General features: G+C 36.3%; 2 protein-coding genes and 2 long non-coding RNA genes across 9 annotated transcripts; 2 read left to right on the plus strand and 2 right to left on the minus strand.

The window, feature by feature from the left end:
• Positions 1-1,415: 1,415 nt before the first annotated feature.
• LOC119071981 lies at positions 1,416-13,284 on the minus strand. Its single transcript, XR_005086757.1, has 3 exons — positions 13,251-13,284; positions 9,649-9,654; positions 1,416-1,600 (listed from the first exon to the last, which is right to left on the minus strand). It is a non-coding gene; the product is annotated as an uncharacterized LOC119071981 (long non-coding RNA).
• LOC119071948 (chymotrypsin-1-like) lies at positions 2,850-8,282 on the plus strand. 5 transcript variants are annotated; one of them, XM_037177073.1, is made up of 5 exons: positions 2,850-3,004; positions 6,097-6,521; positions 7,632-7,775; positions 7,829-7,893; positions 7,977-8,282. In XM_037177073.1, the coding sequence occupies exons 1-5, from the start codon at positions 2,932-2,934 to the stop codon at positions 8,053-8,055; spliced, it is 786 nt and encodes a 261-aa protein (XP_037032968.1). In that variant the 5' UTR covers positions 2,850-2,931; the 3' UTR covers positions 8,056-8,282. The 5 variants fall into 5 exon arrangements, with proteins under 5 accessions (XP_037032968.1, XP_037032970.1, XP_037032972.1 ...); XM_037177075.1 differs by lacking the exons at positions 6,097-6,521; positions 7,632-7,775; positions 7,829-7,893; positions 7,977-8,282 and adding exons at positions 3,064-3,488; positions 3,862-4,002; positions 4,061-4,125; positions 4,215-4,435 and having other exon boundaries at positions 2,854-3,004; XM_037177077.1 differs by lacking the exons at positions 6,097-6,521; positions 7,632-7,775; positions 7,829-7,893; positions 7,977-8,282 and adding exons at positions 3,091-3,488; positions 3,862-4,002; positions 4,061-4,125; positions 4,215-4,435 and having other exon boundaries at positions 2,858-3,004.
• LOC119071977 lies at positions 10,939-11,552 on the plus strand. Its single transcript, XR_005086753.1, has 3 exons — positions 10,939-11,077; positions 11,146-11,265; positions 11,330-11,552. It is a non-coding gene; the product is annotated as an uncharacterized LOC119071977 (long non-coding RNA).
• Positions 13,285-15,923: 2,639 nt separating the features above from the next.
• On the minus strand, positions 15,924-19,136 carry LOC119071906 (mitoguardin). 2 transcript variants are annotated; one of them, XM_037177019.1, is made up of 8 exons: positions 18,670-19,136; positions 18,290-18,431; positions 17,466-17,624; positions 17,123-17,403; positions 16,848-17,054; positions 16,422-16,730; positions 16,280-16,364; positions 15,924-16,217 (listed from the first exon to the last, which is right to left on the minus strand). In XM_037177019.1, the coding sequence occupies exons 1-8, from the start codon at positions 18,748-18,750 to the stop codon at positions 15,994-15,996; spliced, it is 1,488 nt and encodes a 495-aa protein (XP_037032914.1). In that variant the 5' UTR covers positions 18,751-19,136; the 3' UTR covers positions 15,924-15,993. The 2 variants fall into 2 exon arrangements, with proteins under 2 accessions (XP_037032914.1, XP_037032915.1); XM_037177020.1 differs by having other exon boundaries at positions 17,520-17,624; positions 18,670-19,110.
• Between the last annotated feature and the right edge of the window lie 1,249 nt (positions 19,137-20,385).

A 20,385-nucleotide genomic window follows, 5' to 3' on the forward strand; every position in this document is an offset into this window, starting at 1 on the left:
GAAAAATAGTATTTGAAATCACAGCTTATTTGGCTATATGATTCGGGTTAATCTGCATCGTTCGTAACAACTGATAAAAGTCTGAACCGTGTTAAATCATGCTGAGAACGTGAAACGTTATCAAATTGACTCTTTCCAGGGATGTATTTTGTGTGTGCTAGTACTTGGAATTCGACGTTGGATGAAAATATAATTTTGGCGTGTTTAACTAGGTTGCTAAAATGTGCCAAAAATCGAAAAAGAAGCTTTCTCAGAATGTGATATTGGCGGTGCAGGCAGCGAAATGATAAGTTCAGAGATTGTAGAGACATCTTTCAACGCGTTCAAATTTTAGAATTTTATCCTAGACCATAAAATCGATCCGATGGATCGAATAGAAGAATTGATATAATTGCATTCAACGAAAAAACAAGAACGGTTAGATTTGAAATTGACGAGAATCAATCAATCATGGTGGATGAAGAAAAGAAAACCATTTACGATTTGTGTATCCCATATGTTAATGAGAAACTTAAACTTAAATCGCTTGAAGTAATCGGCCTTCTGATAGGAGCGAAGGTAACATTGACTAAACTCTTTTTGGACTTCTGCTCAAAATTCAAAATCAAAAGTATAATAGAAAATATTGGTATCGAGGCTGTAAAAGGAAGCTGCAAAATTTTCCATAATCATACGTACGACCCTCAAAAAGCAATAACTTAAGTCAACCCGATTTGAATCAATACATTAAAACATTTGTAATTACAATTTTGGACAGTATTCTGTGTCAATAATGGCAATCGTAAAAGTACGACAGAAATTTATTCTTTGAAATAAATGATATATAGAAGGTATGTACGACTACGCAAATATTACCTTCACGCTTTAATGAATTACAAAATAAAAACTTTACAACCCTAGGATTGTAATATATGGGTAACTCCATGTTTGGTTGCGTTACAAATTTTGTTATCTGTGAAACATAAAGTTAATTGTGTTGGCTAAATAGCCTCAATACAAACAACACACACTCTACGGATAATAGCGGCAGAGTAATAGCGGCAGAGTGGAAATTTTGCTTGATTTTTGCAAGTGGTTCCAGGTGGTTCCTGTGGTCCAATCGAAAAGTGATGTATGGAAGGTGTCCCTTATTTTTGATAATGAACAAGTCGTCCATTAGCCTGCCAAGTGTGACTTGTGTGATCGCAGAAGTCAGCGGTTAGTTGCGTTACACGTTTGTGACTTTTCAAAATATTTTCACCAAATAAAAACTTTTTTCTCCCTGAAATCACAGTTTAAGCTCAATATGACGTTGGTAGCCCAAAATTTGGGGTAGATTTGTCTATAAAAGTGATATTTTTCGGAGGTCATTAGCCAAGAATTTTTTTTCGCAATTGGTGGTTGTTACTCAACAGAAAATGTTTCTTTGGCTCAAAACCGTTTAAAAAAATGGTTACAAAATTTTCGAAATAATCTCGACGAGTTAAAATTCGAGGATGACACTTATCACCACTGGGAAGCTGTTTTCACCTACTACACTCATCCAACTAACCTGATTGACCCAAAGTTATTTTTCTCGTGAAGTCATATGCTGTAGCTTTCGAATGACACCGATCTTCCGCTTTTATTTGAAAAAATGTAATTTCGGCAACGTTTGGGTCGAAGTGATTTTATCTTACTTCAAAGCAGAATGAACCAAAAATCTTTTAAAAATTTAATTTCGTGTCATTTGGAGCAATAGACCGTGTGCGATTTTGAGAAAAAAGTTTCATGTTTCAATAAAAAGAAGATTTACCATGAAAACCATTGAAAAAAATATTTTAATTTTTTTATAGAAATTATTGAAAAATATTGTTGCCATCCCGATGCCATCCCACTTATTAGAATCTTAGTAAGAATCCAATTAGAATGAATTAGAATGGTTCGGATATCCTTTTAGTCTCATTCAAATTACAGCTTTTAAAGTGAGATATAAAATCAAGCAGACCTTTTTCAGATATTCTGTTTACACTTTTGTTCTACAGAATAATAATTTACATCAATTAAAAATAAATTATTTATACTGCACACGGTCTATTGTGGAATTATATAGTTCAGATCTACAGGAAAACAAATTTACAAAAATCATTTGAGATTTATTGAGAATATCTAGGAAAGCCGAATACGAACAAACGCTTTTTGGTCATATCTCCCCAAGACCTCATTTTACAATTTTCATTTTTCATATTGGTGTCAAACTACGCGTCTTGTCAATAGCTTTCAGCAAAAAAAAAGTTTAATGAAATCGGTTCAGGTTTCGTGAAATAAACTATAATTTTCAAAAATTTGCTAAAAACAACCATACATTTTTATGGTGGTATCTTCCCGAGATTTTCGGCCACCGACCTAATATGGGGCTTAAACGACGCATCAAAAAAAGTTTGCCGAAATCGCTTTTCATTTGGTGAAAATATTTCGAACAGTCACAAATTAGCTGGAATTACCCATATATACGAAAAATCATTGGCTGAGTGTCGAAAATCGTTGATTACATAACATTTATTCAAAAACGTGAGGTAAAGTTAACTTTATTTCACAGCGTAAAAACGTTACCTCAATGTTTTGAATAAAATACCTTACTTGACAGTGGAGCAAATGATGGATATAATACTTTTCTGTGTTTACCGTTCTAGGCTACGCCTCGATCGGTAAATTTCACTCAAGAAGAACCTCAACTTCGTTTCTTCAATGAATCGGAAAAGTTCTTCATTTCACTTCTCACTCCTCACTTATACAATCCGAGACAAAGTCCTATCATCAATTCTTCTAAAATAAAAGAAAAATATTTGCTGACGATAGAAGTATATAGTTTTGCTGATGTGTTAAGAACTTATCTCACATTTAATGACTATATAGTTGGAACTTAATTTGACTTGTGTCGTCGAATCAGTTAGTTGTGAATCGCTTGCAATAATGAAGCTGAAATTATTCGTGGTCTACTGTATTTTACAGTCAATTCACGGTTTTGATACCTCTGAGGAATTATGTAAGTCTTATCGACTTATGTTATTCGATTAAGTTTACTGAATTTTCGTTCTTACTCAGTTACTAAAAAGCTTAATATTTCAACAGACGATCCTTTCAAATCGGCCGTGCTTTATACTCTCGGTGGTCCAAATTCATCGAAATATCCATTCCAATGCTCAATACAGTCTAATGGAAAACATTATTGCGGCTGTGCTGTGATTAATTCAAAGTTTGTCTTAACTGCCAGCCATTGTTTCGAGGAATATTCTCTAGAAAGTTCTACCATTTTGGTTGGATCAAATGATTTGAATCGTGGTGGAACGCGCTATGAAATAGAACAGCTAATACCGTATGAGGACACCAAAGATAATCCCAATGACATTGCTCTTGTGAAACTAACGGTACCTATTCAGTTCAACGAAAATGTTCGTCCAATCGAACTGGATGATAGAGAGGTTCCAGATGGCGCCGTAGTTCAACTAACTGGGTGGGGTAAAATGGAAGTAAGCCTAAACAGTTATTCCTAAGTTAATAGGTTGGTTGATTGTTGTGAACAAGAAAACTCGAGTTACCAAAGGTTCACCTTTATCGATTCAATAACATTGAACTATGTACGGATTCTGGTGTATACTTTGACGATTTGGATTGTGATCCGCGCCTTCGACTTAGGATCACAATCACTCGTTAAAATGAACATTTGAACATAATATTTATTGTTACACCTACTCTCCAGCAACGACACGACACAACAATTTGTTGTTAACACTAAGACTAAATGCCTTGCTCTTACTGTCTTACGTAAATTGACCTAAGATTCTTCACTACAAGTCGATTGTAATTAAACGCCAGTACCCTAAACCAAAAAAATGTTTACAGACTAGAGGTGCTACCGATAACATACAAAGTGTTGATGTAACTGTCCTTGCATTCGATGAATGTAAAAAAACAGTCGCGGGCGATGTCCTAATTGACGGCCACATGTGCACAAAAGGTGTAATAGGAATAGGTGCATGCAAAGTGAGTCGTTGAAATTTAAATATTTGAATTTGTTTGTTGACTGTAAACGGTTAAAAAGGGCGAGTCTGGAGACCCATTGACGTATGGCAGAAAGCTGGTTGGAATCGTGAGTTTCGGAATTCCGTAAGTAATATTTTGAACAGTTTTTTTTATGACAGATTCGACAGTCGTTGCTTTCTCGCTGATAATATTTTTGTGCTTCATCCATTTAGATGCGGAATTGGTAGTCCCGATGTGCATTCTAAAGTTTCGTATTATTTTGATTGGATTAAGAAAAATTCTCAAATCTAACCAGCTAAACATATTTTTGATTCCACAACCTAATGGAATCACCACTCGTGAATCAGATTTAAAACTGTCTTAGGAAAGGATAACAAATTCATCTTTTGCCTAGGTTGACTAGTTATAGAGCAATAAAATCGCTAATTTTATACAGTCAAGATGTTGGTTTTTACTTCGGGAAGTACCTAAATCAATCAATTAAAGTCTACTTTAGCAACTTTAAATAAGCGCATAACATCAGGTAAAGTGGCTCCATCATCAAGTTGTTTTCAAGCTTTAACTTGTCTATCTATATCAGGTAAATCTGAATCGTAACAGGTCAGACCTGATAAAAATCTAAATCGCATTAAATTACGCTGAGAGAGCAAAACGTTATCAAATTATAAGTCAAACGAGGTCGATGATTCGATGAACTTCGCTTGTGAGCTTTGTGCTTTTATTTTTAATTTTTCTTTTTTGAAAAAGTCTCATTCTTCCAATACTCTCCCTAGCAACCAAACTACAATTATTAAGGTGGTAACTACGTTTATGAATCACTGCTACTTTGTTCGCTCGTGTTGTTGTTGTTGTTTTTATGCCATATTAAAAATCAGCGTTTCTCAAACTTATTTTCCCCCCTAAATCGATTTTTTGAGAGAGTTTGGATGCTAGGAAGAGTATTGATTCTTCAAATCAAGTTACGAGTTTTGTTTCGAGAAAGTATGTTGTAAACACAAAGGTGTATACAATACTCACTTTCTAAAATCTCTTACACACAGTGCGGAAAATGCACGCTTGAACTTATATTGAACCTCGCCTTCGCCTCGGATCAACACACTGAACACGACAATATCACTTTCCAACTTTTGTAAATAGTATAAATACTGTATTGACACTGCCTTTACACAAAGTAGCCTAATGACTCAGTATTCTAGAAAAACTTTTCATGATACATGGATTCGGACCTGTGGACATTTCAGGAGAAATGCTTAAGCGTACAAATGTTGATTACAAATCAAACTTCCGACCTTCAGAACAACGGATACTCTGTCTCTATCACTGACAACTGGATCTTAAAGTTCTTTAAAAATGGCACAAAACACTTCGACAATGTGCCTCTGGCACCGATGTACAGTCCATAATCACTTCAATATTGGCGATGTTATATTTTGAACTGAAATTGCACGGTTCGTAAATTTCTTTCTTTTCGAGATCGACGGAGTTAAATGGTCAATGTCTGATTGTCGGGTCGATGATGAAATCTTTATTCGAGATTGGGTTATGTGCGAAAATATCAGCTCGTCTGCTGCCGCCGTTGATGTCCATACATGCAACTTCTTCCAAAACAATCCAGCCTCTCTCCCTGAGTTTCGTTGCTAAAAGGGACCTGATACTATGGTGGCGATTGTTACGTAAAGGCTCACCACGCGGACATTTGCCAAGGATGTCGTAATGTTTCAAACTCGTCGCAACGGCCATTGCCTTGACCATATCCAGGGTTTGTTCTTACTGGGAGGACGTTACCCGTCATACATAATAAGACATATTTTGAAGGATGCACGCAATAAAAGAAAATATATTTGCTGACGATGAAAGTAGTTTCGCTGATGCGTTAAATACTTATCTCACATTTAACGACTATAGTTGGAACTTAATTTGACTTATGTCGTCTAATCAGTTAGTAGTGAATCGATTGCAAAAATGAAGCTAAAATTATTCGTCGTCTACTGTTTGTTACAGTCAATTCACGGTTTTGATAACTCTGAGGAATTATGTAAGTGTTATCAACTTACGTTATTCGATTAAGTTTACTGAATTTTCTTTATTACTCAGTTACTAAAAAGCTTAATATTTCAACAGACGATCCTTTCAAATCGGCCGTGCTTTATATTGTCGGTGGCCATAATGCATCGATACATCCATTCCAATGCTCAATACAATCTAATCGAAAGCATTATTGCGGCTGTGCTGTGATTAATTCAAAGTTTGTCTTAACTGCCACCCATTGCTTCGAGGATCATTCTCCAGAAAGTTCTACCATTTTGGTTGGAACAAATGATTTGAATCGTGGTGGAATGCGCTACGAAATTGAAAAACTAATACCGTATGAGGATACCGAAGAAAATCCTAATGACATTGCTCTTGTGAAAGTAAAGGTACCGATTCAATTCAACGAAAATGTTCTTCCAATTGAACTGGATGATAAAGAGGTTCCAGATAACGCCGTAGTGCAACTTACTGGATGGGGGAGAATGCAGGTAAGCCTATAGTTATTTCTAAGTTAATAGGGTGGGAAAATTTAAGTTTTTGAAAGAACCCGGTTCTATAATCGAGTAACTTGATGTTTTTGTACTTTCTGGCAACGTAGGCTACATAAATTTTCCTCTAATTACCATCCTCACAGTACCTTCCCTGGTAAAAATTAAAGTCTCAAAAGTTTGAAATACGTAGTCTCACGGTCTCAAGTCCCATGTATTTTGAGACCATGAGACTACGTATTTCGAACTTTTGAGACTTTTATTTTTACTGGGGTTTATTGAACTACGTGTGGATTCTGCCTACAACTCAGAAAGATAATCTTTCTTGTAAGGTAAAAGTATGAGTTGTCAACTCTTGTTATCACGCAATACCACATTGCCAATGAGAATGATGAGATTGTTAAAGCAAAAATTTTGTCGTTACGATTCGTTGTTCAAGGTCGTTCAACGTATATAAAAGATTGCAACTGCAACATTCAACATATTTTTCTCGATTCATTGATACTGTCAATAATTTATTTACTATTTATCTCCTCTATAAATAATAATCTGGGGCAGTTAATGACTTTTTTCAAAACAAGTCTCCAGCAACGACACAACAAAAAAAATAAATTATTGTGTTGTGTCGATGCTAGAGAGCTCTTCAACGGACTTCAAGCATCAGTGGTACTCTAAATAGGGTACTCAAACTTGACAGTGTGCCCTCGGATTCTTCAACTCACGTCGGCTTTCATTTCATTTCATTTCATTTCATTTCATTTCATTTCATTTATTTCAGTTTAAATGCGATTATAAATACAAAAAACATCTGCGTAGCTCTAGTGTGACGAAGTCAATTCGAAAGAGCTACGATTTTTAATTATATGTCACCACATTCCTGCTAATCATTGTCTAATAAGGGGTCATTCATAAATGACGTCCACTACTTTTGGTCAGTTTTAGACCCCCCCTCCCCCCTCGTCACGCAAAAGTGGTCAAATTTGACCCAATTTTGTATGGAGTGTCCGAAATCGTAGACCCCCCCCTCCCCCCTCAGTACCGGACGTCATTTATGAATGACCACTAACAGACTGTAGGAGAACGTTTCTTCTAAACAGAATTTTTTTCCAGGCTAGAGGTACTACACCCAATAAATTACAAGGTGTTGATTTAACTGTTCTGGCTTTCGATGAATGTAAAAAAACGGTCGTGGGCGATGTTCTAATTGACGGCCATATGTGCACAAAGGGTGTAATGGGAATAGGAGCATGCAAAGTAAGTCAGAAGACCTTTAAAAATTCAAAATCTGATCACTTACCGTTAAAAAGGGCGATTCGGGAGGTCCACTCACTTATGGTAAAAAACTTGTTGGAATCGTGAGCTTTGGAATTCCGTAAGTAATATTCTCAACGATAGTTTTTTGATAATGTGACAGTTTTTGATTGTTCGCTCAAAATATTTGTGACCCACATGTAGATGCGGAATTGGAAACCCCGATGTGTACTCTAAAGTTTCCTATTATTTTGATTGGATTAAGAAAAACTCGCAAACCTAACCACACCACAGCAACATCTCATTCAGTTCTTGGAACGGAAGAAATAAATTATTTATGAAACTATATCCTTACATCTGATTGCTGCACCAAATTCATCTTTTGCCTATGTTGTCTTGTGTTCATCTTAGATCAATAAAATCGGTAATACAACTAAGATGTTCGTTTTTCTTTTTGGAAGTACCTATAAGCTTTCATGGCGCGCCTGATAAACCCGATAAAGTTAAATGGATGTAAAGTTTACACTGTAAACGGCTCGTACACTTAAGCTCGATTAAACATGAATGATATACCAATGGTTCAAATACTCGCTACGAACGTTTATACATATTTTCATGTCAAAATGTCTTGAAAATTTATCAAATTATAACGTGGCGCAGTGTCGGAAATAAAATATGGAAAACAGAAGCCGAGCGTTCATAAATTAAACTCCATATTGAATCCATTAGTAATTGAATTAAATCTTCATTAAACTTTGAAACACAAGACCGAGATGCTCGTTTCTTCCTTGTTGCTCTACCTTGCCTTTCATTATACATATATCAATGTGGAATAAAGGATTGAAATTGGAAATAGGTGTTAAAGATAGTTGAATGCACGGATTCAAAAGCTCTTCAAGAACCAAAAGAATCCAAACATTGCATTGTAGGAAATTCTTAAAAAATCTATTCAACTGTTATCAAGGTTATAAAAACGAATATTATTATTTGAACAAGTTGTTTTCAATAAAAAACTAGCACGAGTTGAAATATATAAAAAAAACTGCACGTGTCGAGTAACTTTATAGTTGGAAAACATATCTCAATTAAATTCCACATAGGTAACAACTACCGATATAAGATTCGAAACAAAGCACTTCAAGCAAAATTGCATCTAATGACAGCTGCCAAGAAGAGTTTTGTACGAAACGTTTTTCCAAAAAAAAAATTACAGTGTCAGTTTGATACACATACACTGCGCTGTCCAGTTTCAATTATAGTATTTTAATGTGTAGGCATCCTGTACGTTGTATTTACATTGTCTGCGATGAGAATGTAAATGAAACTTACATGTTAGACTTTTCGATGATTTACATGCTATGCGCGATCATTTACATGCGCTGGTCGGTCATTTTTCGATGATTTTGTTTATGTTTTCACTTCACACAAACCACGATATAAATTGGAATCTACACAGGCAGAACTATTTTTTGGTACACCTGCCATCGATAACATTAAGAAAACACTAAAATCACACTGAATGTATTAATGAATGTACGCCACAAACATCGCACACATGTATTACTCATTTACATAGGCTCTGCTGTAATCTACTATAAAGTCCCACTCATGCTTGAAGTGCGCTGTTTGAAAACAAATTTCAGAAACTTGTTGCCGTGTCACAGTCACACTATAAAAAGCCTCAAGAAAATCAAATTTTTTCGTGACAAGTAATTTATCGTTTCTGATAATACAACCTTGTGGAAGAAAATTCGATTTTTTTAAAAAATCAAAATGAAAACTATTGCATTCACACTTATTCTATCATCGTTAGCCATTATGCGCACATCCGGAAGTAAGTTAAGCTTTTTATCTGCCCGTAACAATAATTTCCCACTTATCACTCTAGAGCATTTTTGTTTAACTCTCGGCATATATGTTCTCGGCAGATAAAAATTTGTATGCACCTCTTGTCAAAATTGTTATCTAGACGTGTGGTCATTACGGTTCTCGCCATCGGCTCGACCAGCGATTTTGGCAAGACGTGCATAATCTTATATAATCTTCTTCAACTATTTCCGTAACATTAATGTATGGTTTCCAAACAAGGTACTTTATGTACTGAAATAGTCAACGAACCAGTAGGTTGTCTGGCAGCGTGTGGTACATTCCCCTATGAATGCACTACTGATGGCATATGTATTTGCACTGGTCAGACCGAAGTGAATGGTAAATTTACTTTTGTTGGTTTTTGTTAGTACACCTACTAAAAACGTTTAAAACTACGTTACGTAGGCACAAAGGTTGATCTCACATGTGAAAACGATGATTTCGCTACTGCTTCACAGTGTGGACTGTTATGTGTAGGACTGAATACTCTCAATCTTGGCATTATTTCGACTTCAAATTGTGATGGTAGCATATGCCATTGTGTCTATGGTCTTTAAGAGAACATTTTGTCTTGTGTTGATTGTGTCGAAGAATAAAAATAGTCAAAATTATAAGTATGCAATTTTTGTCTTATACCTTCACCTGTACAAATTCTTTGAGCGTGAGTCTGGTTGCTTAAAGTATCTTACAGATACGACGAGATAGTAAATCAGTAGTTTGTCAATGTAATATGTAAAAAAAAAACGGTTGTGGGCGATGTCTTAATTGACGGTCATGTGTGCAAGAAAGCTGTAAAGGGAATAGGAGCAGGTAATGTAAGTCAATAGAAGCGTATGAAATCGTTTCGTATGAAATTTAATCTGCATAAATCTTAGAAACGCAAGACCGAGAAGCCCTTCACCTCACTTTTCATTTCATTTCATTTCGTTATATCAAAGCGGGAAAAAGGACGCTGATGGAAAATCATAGGGAGCACGGATGGAAAAGCTCTTCGTAAATCAAAGCGATCAAGGCGATTCACTCGTCAAGGTGATATCAAGAACGAAAATTATTATTTGGACAAGTTGTTTTCAACGGAAAAATAGCACGACAGAATGGAAATTTATTTGTTTTTGTTGAAATGCAAACAAAGAAAAAAATTGCATGACTTGAAAATGTCGAGTATAAATGCTGAAAAAAATATTTAAATAAATTTCCACATTATGTACTTAAAAGCTACTGTTATTTCAGATGCGAAAACAAATTGCAGAAACGTGGTGGCGTCACACATCGTTCCACTATAAAAAGCCTAAAATAGTTCATTTTCCAGTTAAAAGAGAATTATCGCTAATATAATAAGTTGGTGGAAAGGAATACGATTTAAAAAAAAATCAAAATGAAGACTATTGCGCTCGGACTTATTCTACTATCGTTAGCAGTTATGCGCACATCTGGGAGTAAGTTAAACTGTTAATTAAAAAAAAAACTTTCCTAACATTCACTATATACATGGTTTCCAAACAAGGTCTATTATGCACTGAAGTATTAGGCGTACCACTAGGTTGTTTCCTAGCTTGCACTTCATTCCCGTATGAATGCGATGGTGATGGCAGATGTATTTGCACTGCTCAGAGCGAGTTGAATGGTAAATCTGCTTAGTTTTTTTCAGTGTAACCTACTCTAAATAACTATAACTACTTTACTTATAGTCAATATCGAATGCAATGCCAATGATACCCTTACATCTACAGCGTGTAGTGGGATATGCGTAGACCTGGATTTACTCAATCTTGGTTCTATTTCGTCTTCAAACTGCGATGATGGCATATGCCATTGTGTCTATGATCTTTAAAAGAACATTTTGTAGAACAAAATTTGTACCCGTTCGGTATTTTTGTGTCGGTTGTGTCGACTGAAAAATAAATATGGTCAACATTATAAGTATGTTTTCTTTGAATTCTAGTTATCAGCTTTTGCAGCTTTCGTCCTATATCTTCAGAACAAATTGAAATATTGACTATATTTTCAGGTCCCCTGAACGAAATCTTTGAGTCTGAGTTTGGTTGCTTAAAAGGAGAAGTTTTTCACAGATAGTCGCAGCAGATAGTCGATATAGTAAAGTAATCGTTGAAAATAAATAACAGAGTTCCGAACATTGTCGATTTCGGTTCGAGGGCCAGATATTTATAAATTTCGTTGACAAATGATTTTCAAAAAGGCAATCCTCTGAGGATTTTTTTTTTCAATTTTCAAGTACAGTGAACGACATCTCAAATGTCTCACTGTCAAATTTTTCTGAGAATTTTATTGTGTCATTGCAAATTCACAATGACATTCTCTGAAAAAAATGACAGTGAGACATTTGAGATGTCGTTCACTGTACTTTTATTTGATTTTTTTGGGCCTTGTAAAGGATTTTCTATGTTTTTGTGGATTTTCTTGAGGATTCTCTTCCAAATTGAGGAATTTCTTTCGAAAAATTATGGAGGATTTAAGGATTTCAGCCAAGGGATTCTTTATGAATATCTGCCACTCGGAGCGGTCTAAGTCAAACTTGCGGACAAAGTCAAAGATTCAGCAAAAGAAAATTGCATTAATTTTCATAACAAACGAAACGACCTCTCCATTCTTTCTCTGCTAACTCTGACGCCGGTAACTTGTGTACGCTCACTCAGAGCATACATCTCTGTCGTTTAAGCAACACTTTTATTTCAAGATGCTATCAAAGATATTTCGACGTAATACTTTCGTGCATGTCAGACGCGCCGACTTTACTTTCTCGTTGGGTGCAGTGCACAATGTAAAATACTAGGTCCCACCTGTTGGGTGGGTCAGATCCCTTGACTGTTTGTCTGACCTTCTCAATAGTATTTTTATTGGCAATGATTTATTGATTTATTTCAAAGAAATGTAATTTTGTATGTTGATGGCCACAAAAACGCATTTGGGTAATTCCATGGTTAGTTGCGTTACAAATTTCGTTATCTGTGAGTCATAAAGTTAATTGTGTTGGCTATGTTTTGCGGTAACAAAGCAGTCTATAAATTTTCTAATACTCAGGAGACATAGGGCTTTCATACCAACAAGAATTGGAATTTTTAGCCTGCGAAGTGTGACTTGTGTGATCGCAAAAGTCGGCGGTTAGTTGCGTTACACGTTTGTGACTTTTCGAAATATTTTCACCAAATAAAAACTAATTTAAGTTTTTTTTTCCTGAAAGCTATGGTCAAGACGCGCAGTTTAAGCTCAATATGAGGTTGGTAACCCAAAATTTGGGAGAGATATGTCTAAAAAAGTGATATTTTTCGGAGGTCATAAATAGCCAGCAATTTTTTTTTAACAATTGGTGGTTGTTACCCCACAGAAAATATTGCTTTGGCTCAAAACCGGTTAAAAGAAGTTGTTACAAAATTTTTCGAGATAACCTCGACGAGTTAATATTCGAGGATGACTTTTATCACCGCTGGAAAGCTGTTTTCACCTACTTTAGTCACCCAACTAACCTGATTGACTCAAAGTTATTTTTCTCGTGAAGTCATATGCTGTAGCTTTCGAATGACACCGATTTTCAGTTTTTATTTGAAAAAATGTAATTTCGGCAACTCTTGGGTTGAAGTGATTTTACCTTACTTCAAAGCAGAATGAATCAAAAAACTTCAAAAAACTCCCCGAGACCACATTTTACAATGACATATTGGTGTCAAACTACGCGTCTTGTCAATAGCTTTCAGCAAAAAAAAAGTTTAGTGAAATCGGTTCAGGTTTCGTGAAATTAACTAGAATTTTCAAAAATTTGCTGAAAACAAGCATACATTTTTATGGTGGTATCTCCCCGAGATTTTTGGCCACCAACCTAATATGGGGCTTAAACGACGCGTCTGGTCAACAGCTTTCAAGGAAAAAAAAGTTTGCCGAAATCGCATTTCAATTGGTGAAAATATTTCGAACAGTCACAAATTAGCTGGAATTACCCATTTAGAAGAAGAACTACTAGAACGGTCAATAAATCTTTCATCGATGATTTAATTCTGTTTAATTTCATTGAAAATCTTTGAAACTTTGATAATAAAATGCCCGGTAAAAAATGACTTATGTCTTCAATAAAATTTAAACTCGTGTGAATTGCGGCCCACGCTTCGCTCTGGCCGCAAACTTCACACTCGTTAATTTTTATTCTATTTATTCGGGTTTGTTTACAAGGCAAAGTCACATAACAAGAAAAATAATATTGAAATACATACACAAATCCAATCTAATCTATCTTGGAACCTAACCTCAGGAATTATTTCCATTCTACACCATTTTTTTTTTTTTTAAATCGGTTGAACTTTGCTCCAGTTATCGTGTTAACAAAGAGCAGAAAAGACTTCTTTCGAGAACTACCACCAGATGGTTGAACCGATACCGCCCATTTTCGAACTTGACCTGAGGATTTCAATACTTCATCGAATAGAAAAAAGCTTTTGAAAATCCGTTGAACTTTGCTCCAGTTATCGTGTTAACAAAGAGCAGAAAGGGCTTCTTTCGAGAACTACCACCAGATGGTTGAACCTATACCACCCATGTTCGAACTTGACCTGAGGATTTCAATACTTCGTCGAATAAATTTTTTTTTTGAAAATCGGTTGAACTTTGCTCCAGTTATCGTGTTAACAAAGAGCAGAAAAGGCTTCTTTCGAGAACTACTCCCAGATTATTGAACCGATACCACCCATTTTCGAACTTGACCTAAGGATTTCAACACTTCATCGAATAAAAAAAGGATTTTGAAAATCCGTTGTGATTTACTGAAGTTATCGTGTTAACAAGGAGCAGAAAATTGTTACATTTAACGTTTTTTCATCACATTTCCATACATTTTTAATCATAGTGAACGTGTTACGTACGGTGTGTATTTGTTTTTGTAAAACCCATGCTTTACAGTCAAGGGAACAAGAACAAGGAAATGGTTGTATATAATATACTGAGCTGATTGAGGGGCTTTCAATCTAACGTTACGTATTTAAAGGTTCAGTGGAACACAATGGAGATAAGAAGAGAAAGGATTTTTTGATTCTTTGTCTTTCACAAACAGTAAAATAGCTCATTTTGTCAAATAACAAATTCATCTCATGCTAGCTCAACATTATCATTTACAATGAGAGCTAGAATTGCATCAGTGGCCGCTGAGAGTATAATGAATCTTAGGACAGCCAAAGATAAGATATTCAAGCTGTGCGGGTCGTATTAAGTTCAAATTAAGTTGGTTTGTGTGGTTACAACACAATGAGCCATGCAAGCATGAGCTGCACCTCAAGATGTTTCACCACCCACATGCTCTACGATTGATTCAACAAGCAGCAACTTAGAAACTGCTAGCTCACATTTAAAACAATCGAGACCGGAAACTCAAATTTGTTTACAAATAGTCTTTAAATACTGTTGCAGACGGTTGTTTCTCCTTTAAATTCAACTAAGTTCGAAGTAAGTAGACCCTTCAGAGAGAACCACTGACATAAATTGAAGTCACGAACAAACCGGAAATTGGTTTATTAGTGAATTTATGTACTCGTCTTTAAGGACTTTATAGTTTGAAAAACAGCTTTCATGACTTCCAGTACTTTAACCTCTAGTATTTTTCTAGTCTAATTACGAAGGAGTATGGAGGCGCCGCTGGCAACATTTTCGGATTTAGTAGTATTCATAGTGTCATCGTTCGTTCAAAATGTTATTAGATTCAATATATTACAGCTCTAAGACACTTTGTTGTTATTAGAATTCTCGGATTTGTTCGTTGGGTGCATTGACGTAGACTATCACTGAAAGTCGTGTATGAATTGTAAACATTTTGATAAGCCCGAATCATTTCGTCGGGGGCACTTGCCCCGGCTACCCGTGGAAGGAAGTCGGGTGCATGTGCGAAAGGTATCGATCATGGAATAAGGTGGCGACACCTGTCACCGGATATGTACCAGTAGTCGAACACATATTGTTCTTTCATTCATAAAATCAGTTTCGGTTCTGATTACCTACCAAAAGTTTAAGAATTAGGCTGAGGTCGGAAGTTAGTGAATGGTGGCACTAGTAGAAGATAATAATTGGCTGTATCCAACGCTGGTAGAACTGAAAACGGTTCGCTTAACAAAACTTTTTCCTTTCTTTTATTTAAAAATTTAACAAATAATTTCTACCTCGTCGACACAATACTTTCTCCAAAATGAAAATGGGAAAGATTTTCCATCGGATTTAAACATAAAGTAAAAACATACAAACTCATCCAGCCCCGTCCAGTGCGAACAATAAAATTGAACAGAAACAGCGAAATTTATTTGGCCGCATCAATTATCGATTGCTTCGAATCACTCGTCTTGCCTGCATAAATTGTCCATCACGCCTACTGACTAAACTTAATCGTAATATTGTTCACGCGCTCTTTCATTTGCTGGAATATGTCCGCCGACAAATCTTCAACCGTTTCGTAGCGACATTTTTGGAAATTGAAAATGTCCGCAAGGAAACCAAGCGTTTGTTCCCGAAAGTAATTGCAAACGTCGCGTAGATTTTCATCGGGCCCGAAGAAACCCCATGCCATTAACGGTGAAATTTGTTCTGATATTACTGTAATTATAGAGATAGATAGATAGATAGATGTAGATAGATATTTATAGATAGTGAATTACTGTAGAAGTGGGCCATGAATCCATTCGAATATTTGAGTAGACGTCGTTTCGCCTTTAACACCGACCAGACTGCAGTGGTTAGCGCCTGTAAATCAAACAATTATTTCACTCCGATGAAATGTGTTAACATTGCGTCGCTTACCGTTTCTTTAAAGCCATTCGACAAAAATCGATTTTGTACTACGGCCGTTACACTGGTTGGCGGTGAGTCTAAGTCCTTAAATGCATCTAAGATTATGAAATCCAGTACCACGTCATAGAATGTCATCGCCTTAACATTCCGTTGTTCCAATTCTTTTTCGATTGCCACCCAATTGCTTGGTTCTTGTAAAAATCTTAGCATGTCCTCGTAGCCGACTAAGAAATCTTTTGGATCTTTGTCGCTGAGTAACAGTAAGTCAGTGAGAACTTGACGACCAGTGTCAGCGACCCACTGTCCGTTACTGGAATCCTGCAAATCAAAAATGTCTTCATTTAGCGACGTACTGAACACCTCGAAAGCAATACGAAATTGCAACGAGCAAAATCTAAAGGCCTTCTGCATAACGAAAGTGTTGCATCAACAAACCTTAAACAAATATTGAAATGCCAATCGAATGCAATGTAATTTAGCCAAATATTCAACGTCTGACGAACAATTAACGAGTTCCGTTCGCATCGTTCTGTATGGAATGGGATTTTCTTCTAAATGTCTAATTGCACTTTGGTATAATGGATACCGATGTAGATCGGACATGGATTCGAAAAATTCTTCAAATTCGCGAAGATCTGCCACCTAAAATTGCCATAAAAATCAACTTAGTCCACGCAGAACAAAAAATTCCAAACATTTCATCGCCATACCTGGTCAAGAGCCGAGGCAAAACTTTCCGCAGAATCGAAATTCGGATCGGATCCAGATCGATCACCTTTCGATAATTTTTTGGATGCTTGACTCTCGTTTCGAAACAGTACCGACCGCTGATCGAGAAATAGCAATTCACTTTGGTCTTGCAGTGAATAGGCCATGTCAAGTAAATTTTGAATTTCGCGGCAAAATTCCGAATCTTCGTGAGATGTGGGCGTCTGGTAACAGGTCAACGCTTCTTCCCAATAGTTTAGAACGGTTTCTAAAGCTTCCATTCCTTGAAGAAGAAGAAAGAAAATTGTAATTGGGTTGAAAGGTATGGACACATTTAGTATTTACCCATTACACCAAGCTGCTGTGGTGATAACGGAGTACCTTGAACGATTCCCGCACCTAAAGATCCGGATGCTAATGACAGGCGATCGGAGAGCGCTACAATTGAACCGCCAGGACTTTGCGAACGGGCTGATACTTTTGATCCACTCAACGACACCAAGTCTGCAATTTCGATAAGAAGAATTTCAAAACATTCTAAAGCACCAGATCTTGATTTGATAGAGGAAACAGCTTGAAATTGTTAAATGGAGGGGTCGTTGATTCAACTTTGTTTTTGGTCCCCTATCTCCATGCATCCTAATTTTCCATACTTTTTTTTTCAGCTAAACGAACTTGATCCTCTACCGTTTTGCAATTCAACGGCACTATGATGCCTTGACCATTACTTCGGATCTTCTTACGAACGGGTAAATGAACTTTAAAGACATTTAAAAAATGGAAACACATTGTTGTGGATCCAGTTGTGAAGTGTCTCATTACCGTTAGGTAGAGGTAGCCTACATACCACATTTCAAAACTTTCAGTTCAAATTCACATTTAATTTCACTTCACTCTAATGGGCTAATGTACCAACAGTAATGATCACATCATTTATAGTCACAACGTGTGAGTGGATAAATCATTTGCACTTCTCGTTATATAGAAGGAAATTCTCTTTCAGGGTGTTCTTGAGTAGAGTCGGTCGACGACCTCAAACACTTGAAACTTGAAGTGTGAAGTGGTTCATGTATATGAATAAGACGAACACTTTGCCTGATATGAGAGCCATACAGAACTCTAGGAACTTTAGTGTTAGTATCTTTATCAACATTGATCTGTGTACCTACCATTTGGACTTCGTATGCTATTTCTACTACGTCTGCCACCAATTTTACGATTTCGCCGTATAGGTCGAGGTGTCTTTCTTCGTCTCAGATGCCTTGCCAGCACTCCCAACAGAGTGCTTGCCAGTATCGACACAATAACAACCTGAAAATACATAAACAAACACTCTGCCAATGTTAACGGAAAAACAAAAACATTTTCTTGTGTCAGGTCATGGACAAACTTTCACTTTTCGCGATTATGTAACAGCGAATGCTGATGTTACGGTCACATACTCTGTTTTGTGATAAGCACAATTTCAACGTTAAATTAAAGGGAATGCAATTGATCTTGGAAGATGAATTCTCCCAGTTTTTATATTAAAATCTTGTTAATAACACACCTTTTGTGTAGTATTAAATGTTATGCTTTGTGGCAAAAGTGACGGTATTCGCCAGTTGAACATTTTACTTAGGAACGACATCGGTATCACCAATACTGCACGCACAACTCTCACGCTCAAAATTCAACAATTTTTAACATCACTCAAAATTCATCGTAAAATTTTAATGAAATGCAAACATTTGACAAAGTGTATTGCTGCGAAGAAAAAAAAACTTTCTACTTTGTAGGGTTAAGTAATCCGGTTTCACTTTCACAGATGTATGTATTGGCAAGACTTTTTTAGTTTTGGTCAACTAAATAACAATTTTCTTTTAAAAATCTCGAGATACTATCCGATTCAATCGTACGGATTTAGAACGTATTCTTTGCGTATTTATATAATTTAATCGAAAACATTAACGAAATCAATCGAGTCTGATTAAAATGTTATTTTGACAATTGAGTCAGATTCATTCACAATGTTCACAATAAAGGCACTGTCACAATGACACACATCGTGTGCAAGGTTCTGAAAGAACAGGTTAAGACACGCAGGCGGGTGACACCGAAATCGATAAACGCACTCAGTACAGATTGTGTGTGAAATCAACTTGAAGAAAATGTTTTTTTTGGGAAAATTCGGATTTTTTTTTTTTACGTTGACTTTTTCATATAAACTTCGCGGTAGAACTCAATTTGTGTGTCACCGCTTTCGTGATCAACTCAGAGTTGTCTTAACCTGGTTGTTTCAGAACATGAAACTCGTGTGAGTGTATTGCCAGTGTATATATATGGGCGGAGGTGATGCCATTGAGACGCGCGGCCTAGCACAATAGTTCGATGCTAATGACACCTTTCTTAAAATGGTTGACTATGATTTACTTGTGTTTCACAAAATGTTGTGCCTATCACAAAACAAATGGCCCAGGTTTCTAAGCAATTTTGTGATTTTAAAGAAAGGGAGAGAATGCGTTTCGTGTCACTGCACATCTGATTCGGTTATAGTACGCGGCTGGGCAAGATGATTTTTCCTTCATTCGCTTTCTATGTAACACTTACTCATAGATATTCTAATAGTCCGTTGCCAATTCGCAACGTCAAAAATATCGAATGTCCTAGTTATATGGAAGAAAAATCTAAACAGCCTCAAGTCAAACAAACATTTTCCAAGGCTGTATACTTTGAGGAGGTCACGCAGACCGCCATTTTATTAGATACGCGGGAACACACCACTTCTGATGATTTTACATGTAAAAAAAATTCACCACATCATCAAGACGACGAGAATCATCAGAGTAGGTGAATTTTTGTATGAAATCGGCCATTTTATCACCAACTGTGGTGTGTAACCCGCGTATCTGTATCTGCGTGACCTCCCCAAAGTATACAGCCTTGACATTTTCATGTAAAGAAAATCACCACATCATCAAGACGACGAGAATCATCACAAGAGGTGAATTTTTGTATGAAATCGGCCATTTTATCATCGACTGTGGTGTGTAACCCGCGTATCTGTATCTGCATGACCTCCCCAAAGTTTACAGCCTTGGAGGCGATATGTCGGTGCGACATTTTGCGACAAATAGGCCAAGAAAACAACAACAAAATTCAACGTGGTTTAGTGTTGGTTGTAATTTTATTTTGTGAATTTTAGATAATAATTCTTATTTTTCATAATATTTTATCATGCACATTTTCATCTGTCGGCACGGAAACACTTTCATTGTATTTTAGT

The sequence above is a fragment of the Bradysia coprophila genome (genome assembly GCF_014529535.1).
Source record: "Bradysia coprophila strain Holo2 chromosome IV unlocalized genomic scaffold, BU_Bcop_v1 contig_5, whole genome shotgun sequence".
NCBI classification, from domain to species: Eukaryota; Metazoa; Arthropoda; class Insecta; order Diptera; family Sciaridae; genus Bradysia; species Bradysia coprophila.